Source organism: Monodelphis domestica, chromosome 5 (assembly GCF_027887165.1).
Source record: "Monodelphis domestica isolate mMonDom1 chromosome 5, mMonDom1.pri, whole genome shotgun sequence".
Lineage (NCBI taxonomy): Eukaryota > Metazoa > Chordata > Mammalia > Didelphimorphia > Didelphidae > Monodelphis > Monodelphis domestica.
Genome location: NC_077231.1, coordinates 59,557,920 through 59,574,817, shown reverse-complemented (window position 1 = coordinate 59,574,817; position 16,898 = coordinate 59,557,920). Strand labels below are relative to the sequence as shown.

The 16,898-nt window shown below is 37.9% G+C and overlaps 1 protein-coding gene across 2 annotated transcripts in view; it reads right to left on the bottom strand.

Moving 5' to 3' along the window:
- OTOGL (otogelin like) overlaps window positions 1-16,898 on the bottom strand; it is a 256,085-nt gene that overhangs the window by 207,934 nt on the left and 31,253 nt on the right. Inside the window, exons 3-6 of one of the 2 annotated variants that reach the window (XM_016425678.2) lie at window positions 14,871-14,919; window positions 9,199-9,265; window positions 6,345-6,443; window positions 3,879-4,033 (exon numbers count right to left, since the gene is read on the bottom strand). In XM_016425678.2, coding sequence (XP_016281164.2) covers window positions 3,879-4,033; window positions 6,345-6,443; window positions 9,199-9,265; window positions 14,871-14,919 — 370 coding nt within the window. Of the gene's footprint in view, window positions 1-3,878; window positions 4,034-6,344; window positions 6,444-9,198; window positions 9,266-11,542; window positions 14,920-16,898 lie in introns of both variants that reach the window. The other variant, XM_056798553.1, reaches the window with a different exon arrangement.

Sequence of the window (16,898 nt, the reverse complement as noted above, 5' to 3'; positions counted from 1 at the left end):
CAGAGTATGAATAGAAATCCATGGAATTGCAGAGATGTTGCCAATCTACAGGGGCAGAGGGAATGGAATTTCCCTACTGAGATTATACTATATTAATGAAATCACAGGTGCAGACTGAAATAAAAAAATACAGAAAGTGCCATATACAAACTCACTAAAGAATTTTAAAAGTTCCATTTGTCAATTTGAAAGAAATTCCATGAACAAAACCATCCCTAAATAAACAGCGTCTCTCAATAGCAGAAACAGAGCTTAGAATTTGATCTTACTATCAATACAGAAATACAACCCTTTCTTGAGCCTAATATTCACAAAACATTTATAAATCACCTGATGTATATAACTATTAGGCTAGGTACAAAATTTGTATAAGCCATAATCTTTTAGAATGTAGAGCCTGAGATGGTGATAAGACCCAATACAGGTAACTCTGACCCAAAATAATTCATGAATAAAGTCATTACAAAGACAAATAATAACGTGCTGTTTGACATAGGAAGGACAAAAGATGATTACCAACAGAGGTGATTAAGGATAGCTTTACAGAGAAGGTGTCATTTGTGCTAAGCTCTTAGTGGATAGTGAGAAGAATTAAATGATATTACATAACCAGATCTATCTGGAAGGAAGATTATTGTGGCATTGAATATGCTAGACATATTCTAAATTGAAAAAAAAATGGAAAAGAGAAGTTCCATTGGATGACTACTGAAAAATAGTCCAGAGAAGCAGCAATCAGAGCTCCAACAAGGGTAATGGCAATGGGAATGGGAGAAAGGGAAGAAATGTAAAAAGTATCTACATTTGTTTGGTGTTCATGGTGGTGTTGCTATTCAGTCATTTCAGTCATGTCCAACTCTTCATGACCCCATTTGGGGTTTTCTTGGCAGAGATACTAGAGTGGTTTGCCACTTGCTTCTCAAGTTCATTTTATAAATGAGGAGCCTGAGGTTTATTATGGGACTTGCCACATAGCTAGGAAATATCTGAGGCTGGATTTGAACTCAAAGATGACTCTCCATGACTCCAAATCTAGCATTCTAGGCACTTTGATCTGCCCTTTGGTGCATAATCATTGTTTATCAAATTTGAATATGAAGAATAAACATTCACTAAGGAATTATTTATTCCTATGGACTTTGTGCAAAAGTCTTGAAAGATTGAATTTGACTCTCCCCTGATTGTAACCATGAAGGTACTTAGCTCTTCTCTGATTGTGAAGATTAAATTGTTATCCCCTGTCTATTTTTAGATTTAATCCCCATAAGTGTGCTTAAAAGTTGAGTATGGAGATCTGCCCATTTTGGATTTAATAACAAAAGGTGCAAACTTCTGGGCAGTCCTAGAGCAGAGTGTCAACTGTGACTGGTAGACATAAACATTTGGGGAAGTGACGCAAGAGAAAAATGTCTTTAAAAAGAAAGTAGCAACTGCCTGAGTTCAGTTCAACTTAGAACTCTCACTTGGAGTGGAACCTCCTATGAGAGAGAGTTCTGCTGGAGTTCTACTGGCACTTCTACTGGAGTGGAGAATTTTCTTCATTCAGAAGAGTGTTGGCTGGACCTCTTTCCTGGTGACCCATTTTCCTTGGCTCTCTGGGGAGTGCAAAGGCTAACTCCCTTTCCTTGGCCTTTCAAGAGGCACCAGCCTCTGCAGAGGCCCATCGTCTTGGGACTCCTTTCCCTTGGATGGGGCCTCTGAATTCCTGCCTGGCTCAGAGTAGGCTGGAGTAGTTGTCTCTCTCCTTTCCTCTCTTTCTCTCTTCATTAATATCTTCCCTCTATTGTAAATAAACTACCATAAATTCCATTCTGACTTGAGTAACTCATTTGGGATTTATAAATTTAAATCCCTGGCAACCAACTAAAATTATTCAGTCCAAACAATAAGTTTAACAATCTCTAGTTGACACTTTGGGTCCTGATGGTATCATAGATCATAGATTTAGATCTAAAAGAGACGTGGTTATGAGGCTTAGAGTAGGAAGGAGCCTTGAAGTTTATTCTCCAAATGACCCCAAAACCAGGACTCACTGCATTCAGCCAAGCAAGATAGGGTAAGGAGAAAAGGCTGGTGACACTGGGAATCTGGGGCAGCATGAAAAAGGGCAGACCACTGGAAAAAGAATGCCTGAGATGAGGTCTGTAGAAGAAGTAGTCCTGGAAGGTAGAAGAGAAACACTAAACACAAACAGTCTATCTACCACCTTCTTTTTTCCTGGAGCCAGACCTGTCTGGGTCTCAATTGCAGACAGATTTGTAATCCAGTTGAGTCATTACACTCCATTTAGTAACTTTCAACATGACCTATTTCCTCCCTGGGATTCAGGAATTTAATGGACTTTTTTTGTTGTTGTCACTGTTATTTTAAAAAGCTTCTCTGACTCCTTTCAATATTTGTGCTCCTTTGCTTTTATCAGCATTTATTTTCAGCCCTTTGTCATTTGACCACCTGTTTTGTCTCTGTCCTCTGCCAGCAATCCTTTGTTTCTGCTATCAAAACTATGCCATCTGCATATGTTAATCTTTTGTTGCATGGAAGTGCATGGGAGAGGAGGAGATAGCTCAAGCCATCCCTCCCCCCCAAAAAAAGACATGAAAGAAAGAAAAAAGGTTCAGCAAATCAGGACAGTAGGAAATTTCAGTTCTTAAATACTTCATGGCTTCAAAATGCTTCTGCCACATGTATAAGTAATCTCTGTATATAATCTGTGTTTAATGAAACCTGTTCTCTTTCCATTATTATGAGTTTCCTATCTAATGAGCATAATACTTTAACAAAAAGAGAGGAAAAAAGTGATAACTTGGAAAAAAGAGGCAGTGTGGAATGATGGATAGGAAGTCAACCTTGTAGCTAGGAAAAATTAGATTCAGGTTCTGTCTCTGCTAATTGTGTGACCATGGTAAACTTGTTTAACCCACAAATAAACTCACCCACAAAAACTGAAATTCTTAACATCAAGGAAGAGATTAACAAAATTGAATATTTAATATTTGATAAAAAAGCTGAAATGATCTTCCAAAAATGATGAATAAAATGACAGATTATTAACTAATTTGATTTTTCTAAAAGAGGAGAAAGCAAATTACTTGACCTCTCAGTGCCCCAGTCAATTTTCTAAGCTATGTTATAGGGAAGTCATCAATATTTTCAGTGGAAGGAATTTCCATATTGATAATTTCCCATATGAATAAAAAAACTGTTCCAAATCCCGTTCACACTTCACACACACACACACACACACACACACACACACACACACACACACACACATACTATGTAGAAGAAAGCAGTATCCCTGAGGTGGAAAAAGAAATGTGGAGAGGGAGAAACAGTGAGGTGGTCCATTATTCACTCTATTTCCTCCCAACATCAAAACTATACTGAAATGATATATCTTAATAATAAAGACAAGGGCAGCCAGTTGGCTCAATGGATAGAGAGCCAGACGTAGATATGGGAGGTCTTAGGTTCAACAATTGGCCCAAGACACTTCCTGGCTGTTTGACCCTGTGCAAGTCACTTAACCCCAATTACCTAGCCTTTCCCACTCTTCTCTCTTGGAACCAACACTTAGTATTAATTTTAAGAAGGAAGGTAAGGCTTTTTAAAAAAGAATAAAGACATGTCACTTCCAAATACTAATGGCAGCAAAATACTTTTGGGTGACCTGATATACATTACCAGCCAACCATGATTCTTCCCTCATCTTTGGTTCTTTGTCTAGGCTAGACCAAAAGGTTGATTCATTACATTTATTATCCATCTAACTCCCAGACTTAAAAGCTCTTCAGGATGCTATCAGCATCCTAGGTTCTCCATGATGAATCAAGATCTTTTTAAGCATAGTTACTTCCATAGTTATTTGGTCTACCTACCCAAACTGTGTACTGAGGTTCTCGAGCACCACAATCCTTTGCCAAAATGTAAGAACAGTTTCCTGGGAAGTAATAGTAGATTCCATCAAATGTTTCAAAATGGTATTGTCCCCAAGTTTTGCAGATTCCATCTCTCTCCTTACCCGTGTTAGGTACTAAAGGAAACAAAGCAAAATAAGGTCATAATTAGCAGGATTTTAAGTCATTTTTTGCTATGTTTCAAAAGAATAGCCAGTTCAAAGTGAACATCAAAGTGAAAAATCATTCGATTTTTATAATCCATATTACAACATATATTGTAAGATCTCCAAGCCTGGGTTAGATCAAGTCTCAGGCACTTATGATTTCTGTGGTCCTTAAAAAATAATTTAGCCTCTATTTGCCTCAATTTCCTAATTTGCAAAAAAAAATAGGGATAACAATCGATCTTAACTCCCAGGGTTGTTATAAGGATGAAATGAAAAAAATTATTATCTATAAAGTGCTTTACAAACTTTAAAGCAGTATTATGACTGCTATGTAAATATATATATATATATCATATATGTTCATTTATAATATATAATAGTACCCATATATACATGTATTTATACATATAAAATATATGTGATGGATATAACATAATATATCACATGTAATACATATTCCTATTTAATATTAATTATATTATATAATTCTATATTATATTACATGTAACTTATATATTATAATTATGTGAAAAATCAAAATCCATCTGGTAAGATTTCCATACCGTTATAGAGTAGAAGTGTGGCATCACTGAGGAATGACTGAACAACAAATGATACATTCACATAATGAAATATTCATACCATAAAAAAGGATGAATCTGAAAAAATAGAACAACATCCAAAGATGGACACAGAAAATGAACTAAGTCCATCCAGTAGAGTCACTTAGAGTCTCCACAATAAATCTGAAGTCACAATAACTTGGATTCAAATTGCACCTCAGATTCTTAGTAATAGTGTGACCCTGGATAAACTCTCTTTTTTATAAAATGAAGGCCTTGGAATTAAGACCCCTTCCAACTGTAAATCTATGATCTGATGATCCTCTCATTTAAAGACAAGAAAATTTAATTTCCAGAATGGTAAATTTACTTTCCCAGTGTCACGCAGTGAGTGATGGTAGGACTGGGAGTCTATTCCTAGTCTTGACTTCAGATCAAGTGCTCTTGTAGCAAACTCCAAGCAATGAAAGGCTACCACAAAAAGTGTTCAGTGTTGATTGATTATTGGTTGATTCTGTACCCTAGTTCTTAATCTGTCAAAGGAGGGGATTAGGCAAGATGACCTTTCTGTTCCTACTTTTCTTTCTCACCCTACTTATTCTCTATAATATTCTGTTTGGATCAGCCAAAAAATTCCAACACTTTGATCTAGGCTAACAGGGTAAGAAATAAGTCTTAGAGCTAAATGTAAGTCACTCACAAAAATAAAATGAGTAGATTGAGGCAGTAAATCTGTCATACTGCTGTGTTTTTTTGTTTGTTTGTTTGTTTTTTAACCCTTACCTTCCATCTTGGAGTCAATACTGTGTATTGGCTCCAAGACAGAAGAGTAGTAAGGGATAGGCAATGGGGTTCAAGTAACTTGCCCAGGGTCACACAGCTAGCATACTCTTCTTTTTAATCAAACAGTTTGACCTCATGCTGTAAAAATTAAATTAGTCTCTACTGATAAAAATATTATATTTTATGAAGTTTATTAAAGATTATTAGAAATCAAGGATACAAAATAATAAACCATGCATCCAGGCTGATTAGCCCATTCACAGCCTACTTACTACATGTTGTAATCTCCGAGTAGAGGAAGAGAGAGCCCTGTGTGAGCATAGAAGAGGAAGAGAGAGGCTGAAGTAGGCATTACAGCCAGTTTAAATAGAAATTGTGATCTCGCCCAGGTGGGGACTCAGGTGAGATTATAGGGAATTCTGGGAAGTACCAAGGACTTCTGGGGATTGAAGTCTGGGGTTCAAATCTCCATTTTACAATACAAACTGTCTTTTCATTTAGCAATGATTTGCTCCTTTCATAATCAGAGCCTTGCCCCTCTCCCACCTTCACCAATTCATTCAAAACAATGACAAATGAGTCGATTAGAGCTCTGGTCCTGATCAGTCATTGGCTCAAAATAATGCCTTATTTATAAAAAAAAAAAATAGATAGGCAATTAGTGAGATCCCAGACTCAATGCTTTTGCTCTGTCTAAAGTAGAAGAGTAGCTTGTGAAAAAAGAATAGGAAATTGGAAGGTAAATATATCTATTTTCTTTTACATTGGTTTTTAAATTACCTTAAATTACCCAGCTTGAACTGAAGAGTTTCCAGTAGATTTACATTATGATTGCCATGTAACTCTATGGATGAATGGTACTATAGCAAACTACCCCATAAATTTCCCCTCAATTAAGAAATTGGATTCTTCTGCATATCTCTCAAACTTACCAATCTGGCACCTTTCCCCAAGGGCCTGAAATATTTGACAGTCACATGTACCAGCCGCAGAACAGAAAGCGCCATTAAGGCATTCATAAAGGCAAGAACCTGCAAATCAAAAAATAGTTGACTTCTGGAAGGCATCGCTTTGTATAAACACAATAGATCAAGGTTTAGCTTAGGCTAAACTTAGCTATTATTAACTCCAAAAGAACCCAGCTCCATTGCAAGCTCTGGCTAAAACAGTTAACCAAGAGCATCCCTCAGTTCATTTCCCAGTGTGTGCTCCAAAGCAGGGAGAGAGGCTTGCAAAGCTCAACCCAACGTAGGAGCAAAGGTTAACCTCCTCCAAGCAATTGAAAGGTCAAGTTCCCATGTAAGGAATCCAAATCCCAGTTGACAAGAACCAGAATATACAAGCTGCAGATGATTCCGATGACAAAGCTTGGCAGGAGCAGCACATATATTCAACTCTTCCTCATGATCCACTGCTGTATTAAGAACTCTCAACTGGAGTTCATATAGATCAGTTATAAAGTCCCAGAGAGAAGTTCTCCCCCTTCCCATTTCCCACAAAAAAGTGCCCGTGGTCACCATTTCCTGAAAAATATTATTCAGGAAAATGAGAGTCATTGAGAATATTTCATGGCCATCCATCACTGGGGCATGAAAATTGAGAACTAATGTTGATGCTTTCTTTGATCTTCACAAATTAAACAATTCACTTAAAAATCTTTATGCACAGTTAAAAATGAAGCTCTCTTTCAAGCCCACACTGATTTTTTTTCTTTAATGTAAAACAAAAATAAGAATAACACTGGGGGCTGGGATAAGCACAGGAAGCCTGAAATAGAGGAGTTCAAATCTTAATTTTGCCACTACTTGCTGGGTGAGCTCAAAAAAAAAAAAGTAAATGAGTCACCACTAAAAGCTATGCTCTATATCTATTGAGAACAGGACAAGAAAGAATAAGCTCAGATTACAGCTGAAAGTATTTAAGTTGCCCACCAGGGAATACCATCTAAGAATGGTGAGCCACCGGAACTTATCCCCAAAGCAGCTTGTTCAGTCTTCAATGGAGATTTTAAAGGCAAGGAGGGATAACTATCTTTCTGGTGTGGTTTAAGCACAAGGTTTTCTATAGGTAGGGGGAAGGACTTGACTTCTTGAACTGGCTCCCCCACTCTCCATGGTTCCATAATGCTTCCCTTTTAATAATAATATCAATTTTCTACAAACTGGTGTCAAATTCAAATCTAACCAGGAGAAACTAATCCATACAGAAGAATTTGTGAGTGCCATATATTAGCTTCGGTTTAAGATGTAATGTCATCTACATTTTATTATATTTTTATTTGTTTTGTTAAATATTTCCCAATTATATTTTCACCTAATTCATGCTGCATTCAGCAGTGTTGCAGCTCCAAGCTGCCCATAGGCTATGATTTTGACCCTTCTGGTCTAAATATCTATTAACTGAAGATAAAAGAATGGATATGACCATACCCAAAAAAAAAGAGAAGTGAGCAGGTTCTTCTTGAAGAGTGAAAAGGGCAGGTAGGTGGCACAATACATAGTGTTGGGCTTGAAATCAGGAAGGCTCATCTTCCTGAGTTCAAGTTCAGTCTCAGATACTTCCTAGCTGTATGGCCCTGGGAAAGCTCCTTAATCCTTTTGCCTCAATTTCCTAAATATGAAAAATATGCTGGAGATGTAAACTATGCTAGAGAAGGAAATGGCAACCCACTCTAGGATCTTTGACAAGAAAATTCCAAATGGGTTGAGGAAGAGTTTGAAATGACTCAACAACTAAGAATATCAATAAAACATCTTAAAAAATAAAAAAGAGTATATAGAGAGCCAGCTTCAATCCAGGAAGATGTGGGTTCAAGTCCTGCACTTATGCCATGTGACCTTATACAAAACCCTTTATAGTTCAGTGCTCTAGGCAACTTCCTAAGACTAAATTGCAGAGAGGGCAGCTAGGTGGTTCAGTGAATTGAGAGCCAGGCTTGGATTCAAATCTGGCTTCAGACACTTCCTAACTATGGGACTCTGGAAAGTCACTTAATTCCCATTGTCTAGCCTTTACCATTCTTTAGCCTTAGAACAAATACATAGCATTGGTCCTAAGATAGAAGGTAAAGATTTAAAAGAAAAAGACTAAATTGCAGAGAAGTTGTTAACCTGCTTTGGTAGAGGGAGTCCTTCTTCCAGGAGCTCCCCAAGCCAGCTAAGTCACCGTTCCAGTCCCTAGTACACATTCTTAAATCCATGGATACTTTCCCTTTTAGCATTATCAGTGAATTTATAAATTATTAAAAAAAACAAATAACTTTTCAAAGGGGTAGATGACTCAGAATGCAAAGGAAAAAAAGGCTGCCCAAAGGATCCCAAGAAATGAATGAAACAGAAGGCTCTTGCTACTCTTGTCCAACTGTGTTATTTGTGTCAGACAGCAAACATGAAGATGAGAAAGGAGTGAGAATATCCCTTTTCTTATCTATTGCCCAAATGAAATTTCAAACACCTTAAAAATTTGGACTTCTGAATTCTAGCCTTTGGAAATGTAGGGTTCATATTAAAAATGTAAGGTGACAATACTTAATGCAGAAAGAGGAGGTTCTATTCAACCATCATTTTTTTCCTTTACTTTGGTGTCATCTTTGTCTTCTTATTCCAATAAAATCACTAAGAATGCAGAGGAGTACTGAAATGGCTATTCTTATTTCCCTCACTACATCCGACTTAACTCAGTTTTGCCATATCTAAAGTGGGAAAAATCAAGAAGGCAAGCCTTTTCCTTGTATTTGCCCCTCAAAGAAGAAATATTGGGAAGAGGAAATAAAGGCAGAACACTGACCTACTGATTGACTCCTCCCTTGAATAGCGGCTTCGTAAAGATAATTCCTTGAATCTGACTCTTCAAACTTTGAAACAGAGAAAGAAAACAGTGAAATAATCATACCTTCCAATTAAATGACATATTTTTTCTGAAGATATCAAAACATTTCCTCTTCTATTATCCAATTTAGCTAATTCATGACTAGATTACATAATTATGTCATTATGTTCAATTTCACAATTAAAGGTGATAATATAAAGCAATTAAAGAATTCTGGATGTCAAATCAGAAGTCCCGGGTCAGATGGTTACCACGTGTAACCATGGGTGAATCATTTCTCCCCTTTGGGACTTGGGTTCTTCATCTGTCAAATGAAAGTTGGCATATAGAAAATACTAGGTGAATGTTATTGACAGCATTATCATGTGCTTATAACTATCTATTTTCTGAGTACCGTTATGTATAAAGCCATATACTAAATTCCCTAAGAATCAGCAAGGTGTGGTAAAAAGTGACATGGTAAAATATAAAGTTAGAGACCTAGATCACTGAATCTGGCTTCAGGAAAGCCTGAATTCAAAGTCAGCCTCAGATATTGACTACCTGCTTGACTCTGCAAAAATCACTTCATCTCAGTTTGCCTCAGTTTCCTCAATGGTTAAATGGGCATAATTTTTATAACATCTACCTTTTAAGGTGTTTGTGAGGATCAAATGAGATAATACTTGTAAAAGCACAGTACAGTGCCTGGCACATAGTAGGTGCAATATAAATGTTTTTTTCTTACCCTTCTCCCAACAAAGTGCTGTACTATAGACTATTGTCAAGAGACATCTAGTTTTGAAATATAACTTAAACTCTCATTAGCTAGGTGAACCTGGACCTCTGTTCTGTCTGTTAATTTTCTACTTTTCATCTCTAAACGCCCTGAGGATGATCTGACTTCACTGGGATTCTCATCACGCTTTCTGTCAGCTCATTTTGCCCTCCATTGCTTCTCACCGATTTTTCAGATGATAACATTCACCATCTTCTACCATTGAACTTCCAGGATGAAAGAATGAATGACTGAGTTGAAAAGGCATTTATTAAGTGCTTCCCGTGTGCCAACAGACTGCCACGCTGGACTAGTGTTGCCTCTGACTGCCATATCTCTCTGCCTGGCAAAGAGACTCAGTGTTTTCCGGATGAGACCCTTCCCAGGTTCTTTGGGTCTGCTTCTTGCAGCAGTCAATGAGTCAATGTAAATGCCTCATTGACAGAGGTGGGCTAACAATCCTGTTAGTCCATAACCACTGCATTCAGCTAATGGCTGCTGGGCAGTGCAGTTCTGTAGAACGCGTTTGATTTGTAACCAGGGAATATGGATCCATCATCATCACTTATTTGTAGCACCCTAATCAGGCTACTTAATTGTTCTTCATTTGTCAAATGAGGTTCCTTACAGTTCTACATCCAAATGATCCCTAGTTATGATGAACAAAAATTAACTAAGCAAATTACCTTCAGCCAAAAATGAAATCTAATTTTTGGACTCACTTCCTCCTCCCAGCAGCATCAAAGTCTTAATGTCTTCAGTTCTTTCATAGCAAGTCTGTTGAATGGATAAATTACCAGACCTGGAGATAGGAGGTCCTAAGTGCAAACCTGCTTTCAGACATTTCCTAGCTGTGTGACCCTGGATAAGTCATTGAACTCCAGTTTTCTAGCCATTCTTCCTTGGAACCAATACTTAGTACTGATTCTAAGACATAAGGGAAGGGGTTTAGTAAGTCCCCTTTAATTCTGTTATTGTCATTGGTCAGTTGTTTTAATCATCCCTATCTGGGCTTAAATCCTAGTCATCTTCCAATTATCATTGCAGACATTCAAAGCTGCTGAATTACTCTGACTCAAGCTAGAGGCAGGATTCTATTAGGTGAAGAAGAAGGAGGGAGGACTTTTCAGCTACATGCCATCAGGGAAAGAGTGCTGGGTCTAGAATCATAAAGACATGAATTCAAATTCAGTATTATGCATTTACTAGCTGTGTGATCTGGACAAGTTATTTAACTTCTGCCTGTCTTGAAAAACAGGGATCTTAATAATAGCACCTCCTTCAAAGGGTTGTTGTGAAGTCAAATAAGAAATATTTGTAAAATAGCTTAAAGCACCAAATCTGGCACATAATAGGCATTTTAATTTATTTTAAATAATTTAGTAAATTATTTAATTATGTGATCTAGGAGTGTTGTATAGTAGGATTTCAGTGCTAAACAGAGCTGAGACAACAAAATACCTAAATATGCTAAACTGGAGAATGACAGATGATGTTAAATAGGAGGATAAGATGCTATTTGGCGTTTTCAAAACAAATCCTCACCAGATAACTCAGAACCAGAGAAGGATTGACTCTCTTCCTCTTTCTCCTTGAGAAGTTGCTGTCTGTGATATTCATGATCTATGACCATCAGTTGTCCATTCATCAAGATTCTAAACATCAGCACTGTCTTCGACTCATCATCCTCTTTTTATGCTACCTATCTAAGCAGTTGCCAAATTTTATACTTTTTAAAAAATATTTTCTCTTGTAGTCAGCTACAGGGGCAGCTAAAAGGCACAGTAGATAGAATTCTGGCTCTGGAGTCAGAAAGACCTGAGGTCATATTTGATCACATTTACTAGCTGTGTGACCATTGAGCAAGGCCTCTGTTTTCCTCAGTTTCCTCATCTGTAAGATGAGCTAAAGAAGGAAATGGTGAACCACTCCAGTGCCTTTGCCAAGAAAACCCCAAGTGGAGCCTCAAAAGTCAGACACAGCAGAAAACAACTGACAATAAATAATTTCTCTCTTCACAACATCTCTCATCTATCCCTTTCTTTTTCATAGTCACTATCCTAATTCAGACCTTGACCATCTCTTGGGGTTTTTGCAGCAGCTTTCTAATTATTTTCCTTTTTTCAAATCTCTCCCTTTTTCAGTTCTTCTTTCCCACAGCTGACAAAATGAAATGCCTAAACCAAAAAGTATGAAGTGAATAAAGGGGAAGAAGCATGGTGTTAGAAAAAGATCATGATTCTAGATTCAGAGAATTTGGGTTCAAATCTCATCTCTGACACAGTACATATATGACTTGGACCATAACCTCTTGGCCTCACTTTCTTCATGTAAAAAGTGAATGGTTGAACCAGTTGGCCTTCGAGATCCCTTCCAGTTCTTATCTGTCAAATAGGATAACCTTGCCTACGGGAAAAAATATTTCATCTCCAATTCTTTAGACTCTCCTTTGTTCAAATGGGAATAAACTACCATGTTATAAGACTATCATCAAGGAAGGTCCACCATACTTAGAGTCAGGAGACTTAGTCCAGAATCTAAATACACCACTTACTAACTGAGTGACTCTAGTTAAGTCCATTTCACCTTGATGATGCTCTGTTTCCTTATCTATAAAATGAAGCAATAACAAGTGTTCTACCCTCCTTGGTTGGACTGTGGTTAAATAAACAATTTGTAAACTGTAAAGTAACATATAAATGTCAGCTCTAATTACTGTGATATAGGCTTTCCTCCTATTTCCCTGCACATAACACTTCATCTCCCAATTTCTTGACTGCCTGACTGTTTCTCATGCACAGAATTCTTACCCTCTTCATCTCTGCCTCCTGGTTTCCCTGATGTATTTCAAGACTTAACCAAGACCCCCCCTTTTGCAGAGAGACCTTTCCTGCTTTCCTTCATTGCTGAGATCTTTTCCCTGAAATTATTTCCCATTTACACTGTATAAATCTGCTAGGTACATAATTGATATCACCATCATTAGACCATAATTACATGTTGTCTCCTTCATTAGAAATCCTTGAAGGCTGGGACCCTGGTTTTGTCTTTCTTTGTATCCTCAGCACTTAGTACAATGCCTAGTATATGGTAAAAGCTTCATAAAATATGTTAAATACACTTATTACATAAATAAATATACAAGTTCAAAAACTGCATGAGGAATCATGAAAAAATATGAGCAGTTTCTATTATGAAATACAATGCAAATATGAAGCATTTCTGAGGAAAACTAGATGCAAATGAGATAACAGATACCCCTGAAAGCTGAAAATTGGCCATATGACTCTTCTGAGCAAAACTTGTCATTGCCACCTTATTACCTATTAAGTTAATCCCTTAACCCAGCCATCCAAAATTTGAAATCACATAAATAATAAACATATCTCTGCCCACATTCCAATAAGAACTCTATGTGCCAGCCAACCTACACAACTCTCAGTTCCCTGAACATTGCCAGGAAATTCTGCATGGTACAACTCCCACAATTCCCTTTGCTTGAAATGTCCATGTCTCCTCATCCCCATCATTTTGAAAACTCCAGTTCAGTCGATTCCTCCATGAACCCTCCTCTCATCTCAGCTGTCAATGGGAACCTTTTCCCTATCAGCCCTCCTATAGTACTTGGAGGTTTTTTCTCATATATTATAGTCAGTTATCTCCAGATACTACTAGACTTTCAGCTCCATGAGGGGAAAGATACATATTTAGTCTAGACTTTGCTTCTCCCCAGCACCTCACACAATGCTCTCCAAACAGTCTTTGTCGAATGGAGTTTAACTTGAATTCATGGTACCATCTTGACAAGACTGTGGTTCACAGGATCCTAGAAGTAAAACTGGGGAAGGATGGGGGGAGTCTCAGAATTCTTCTAATTCAAATTCCTCATTTTACAGATGAGGGAAATGAAACCGAGAAAGGTGACTTGTCCAAGATCATCCAGGGAATGAGATTTAAACCTAACTCTGAGGTAGCAAGGTGCGATAATAGCTGAGCTTCTGGTCTAGAGTCAGAAAATTCATAAGTTCAAATCATGCCTCAGATACTTACTGGATATATAACCCTGGGTAGGTCACTAAACTATTCTTAGCCTCAGTTTCCTCATCTATAAAATGGGAATAATAATAATACCATCCATCCCCTAGGGTTGTTGTAAGGATCAAATGCTTTATATAAAGTGTTTGCAAACTTTAAGGTGCTATATGTGCACTAACGATTTTTATTCTGGTCCCCACAAGTTCTTTTTCCATTATACCAAATTGCCTTTCAGCCTCAGTTTCCTCATCTATAAAATGGGAATAATACCACCTATCTCCCCAGGGTGGTTGTAAAATGCTAGATTTTAAGTGTGTGCAAACTTTAAGGTGCTCTACGAACATTAATTATTTTTATTCCATCCCCTTGAGTTCTCTTTCCATTGTACCCAATCACCTTTCCCTGAAGGAATAACCCTTCAGAGAAGTGCAACCCCCTCCTGGGAAAGCAGCACCACCCCCTAACTAAGCCATTCTCAAGGAAGTGTGTCTACTCTTTCATTGCCCATTGTTCCTTAATTACCGCCTATTTCTGAATCTTGCTTTCTCTCTATCAGTAGCTAGCCATCAGAGCTCCGTTTTCCAAGAGCATGTGAATTCATCAGCGGGGAGACTGAGCAGATAAGTCCTGAAACGATTTTGCTCCATCTCATTGAGAGTTGAATATGAGTTGGAGAGTCGCAGCAAAGAGCCAACAAAGAAGCTTGGCCTCTTCCTCTTTCTCCTGTCTTGTTGGGAGTCACAAAGACTTCATTGTTGCAGTGACAGTGGCGTTCCAATGGGGAGGAGATTATTTCTCAGCCTCTTTCTGGCTCGGAAAGCATGACCGACCTACCTACCTGGGCTGCAAGGGGAGATCTTTTTTGTCGAATTGCATTAAATCGGTTTCTGGAAGAAAACAGAAAAGATCTTGTATAATCACAGGTCCCTAAGCAACCCGAACAAGCCTTTCCCAAGAGAGAGCTGCTGTTTTTCCTCCCGATTTCCATCGCGTTATCAAAGAGGTCTTTCTTGGGTTAACATTTAAAAGGGCGATTGCAGGGGAGGGGAGGGGAGGACTGGAGGAGCTGGCTTGGGGGGCTGGGCCGGGTCGTTTTACAAAATTCGAGATTGTCCACAAACCTCTCCCGATGCTGACATAAACTCCCTGTTAGAGAAGAACTTTGTGTTGGGGGAAAAGGAGTAAAAAAAAAAATAGGCTAACAACATTACTGCACCGGCATTAGACAATTCTGTCTCCAGGTCTTTAGGGATAGAAATCGATGGGTTGGATTGTGAGTTATCTTCTGAAAGAACATATTTTCATTTTCCCCAAATGGAACTCAATTCTCTAGTTTTTAATCTCATCAACTTAATAGAGGGATCAATGTAAGCAGAGAAATCAAATTCTGAATTGATGGCATCTGTCTGCGATGGGGACAAAATCAAACTTTTCATTAAGAAGCTCAACTTCATCTAAAAATCACATTCTGTGTTTCCTGCTGGAATTCTGGTTTCTTTGAAGGCTATTTTATTGAATGGACTTTTATTTTTAAACAGTGCTAAACACATGGTTTGTTAGGGGCATGGGATGGTAGACATTTATGATGGGCAACATATTACAAATGAAGAATCATACTAGAGAAAATAGTTATCAAAAATATTTATAAAGTACCTTTTATTACTACACACTGAACGCATCCTGTTAAGGATGCCACTTAACGGGGCAGCCGAGTGGCTCAGTGGATTGAGAACCAGATTTAAAGATGGGAAGATCTGGGTTCAACTATGGCTTCAGACACTTCCCAGCTGTGTGACCCTGGGCAAGCCACTTCAACCCCATTGCCTCCAGCTTACCACTTTTCTGCCTTAGAACCAATGCACAGTATTGATTCTAAGACAGGTGAGGATTTAAAAATATGTATAACATAGCAAAAAGACGGATATGTTAAGAAAATATGATCCAGGGCAGCCAGGTGGCTCAGTGTATTGTGTGTCAGGCATGGAGATGAAAGGTCCTGGGTTCAAATCTGATCTTGGGCACTTTCTTGCCATAGCACCCTGAGCAAGTAACTTAACCCCAATTACCTAGCCCTTACCACTCCTCTGCCTTAGAACTAATACTTAGCATCAATTCTAAGACAAGGTAAAGGTTTGAGAAAAGAAAATGTGATCCACAGGTATTCTTTTGATGTTGAGATCTAGGCTTCCAGCAAACTGAATGTGCATTCTGTAAGGGATTTCTTGGAAGACACAACCAAGGATCACCCTCAACAGTGGGAAGGCATGGATAGATGGCTGCATGAATCATGGGAGGGAGTAGCCCCCATATAGAAGTTCATACATCCATTCACATACTTTAGCAGTGATAAACACATAATACCAATTCCATCAATAATGAGGCAAAAGTAGTACAATCACCGGAAGTAGCCCAAGCAAAATATTCCTAAAAGGAAATGCCACTATTGGGCACATTCTTCAAGAAAGTCAAAAGCTGAAGCCAAGGTTCTATATACACCCAGGGATTCTGGCAGCACTCTATAAAGGAGCAAAAATTTGGAAACAAAATAGGCACCAATTGAATGGGGAATGCCAAAAAAAAAAACAACCCAACAACACCACACCTGTGTGTTATATGAATATGATGGAATATTATTGTGCAATAAAAAATGAGATGTATTAGAAATCATGAGAAAAAAATATAAACTTTAATATACTAGAATAATCAAAAGAACTAAAAGAAAAATATTTGTAGTGACTACAGCAACGTAAGTGAAAAGTCACTAAAAGGAAATCAAACTCTGATTAACTGAAAACCAAAAAGATCCGAGATAATAGATAATGAAATAAACCTTATAGCAGAAAGGGGTGGGACTACTAGGACAGAA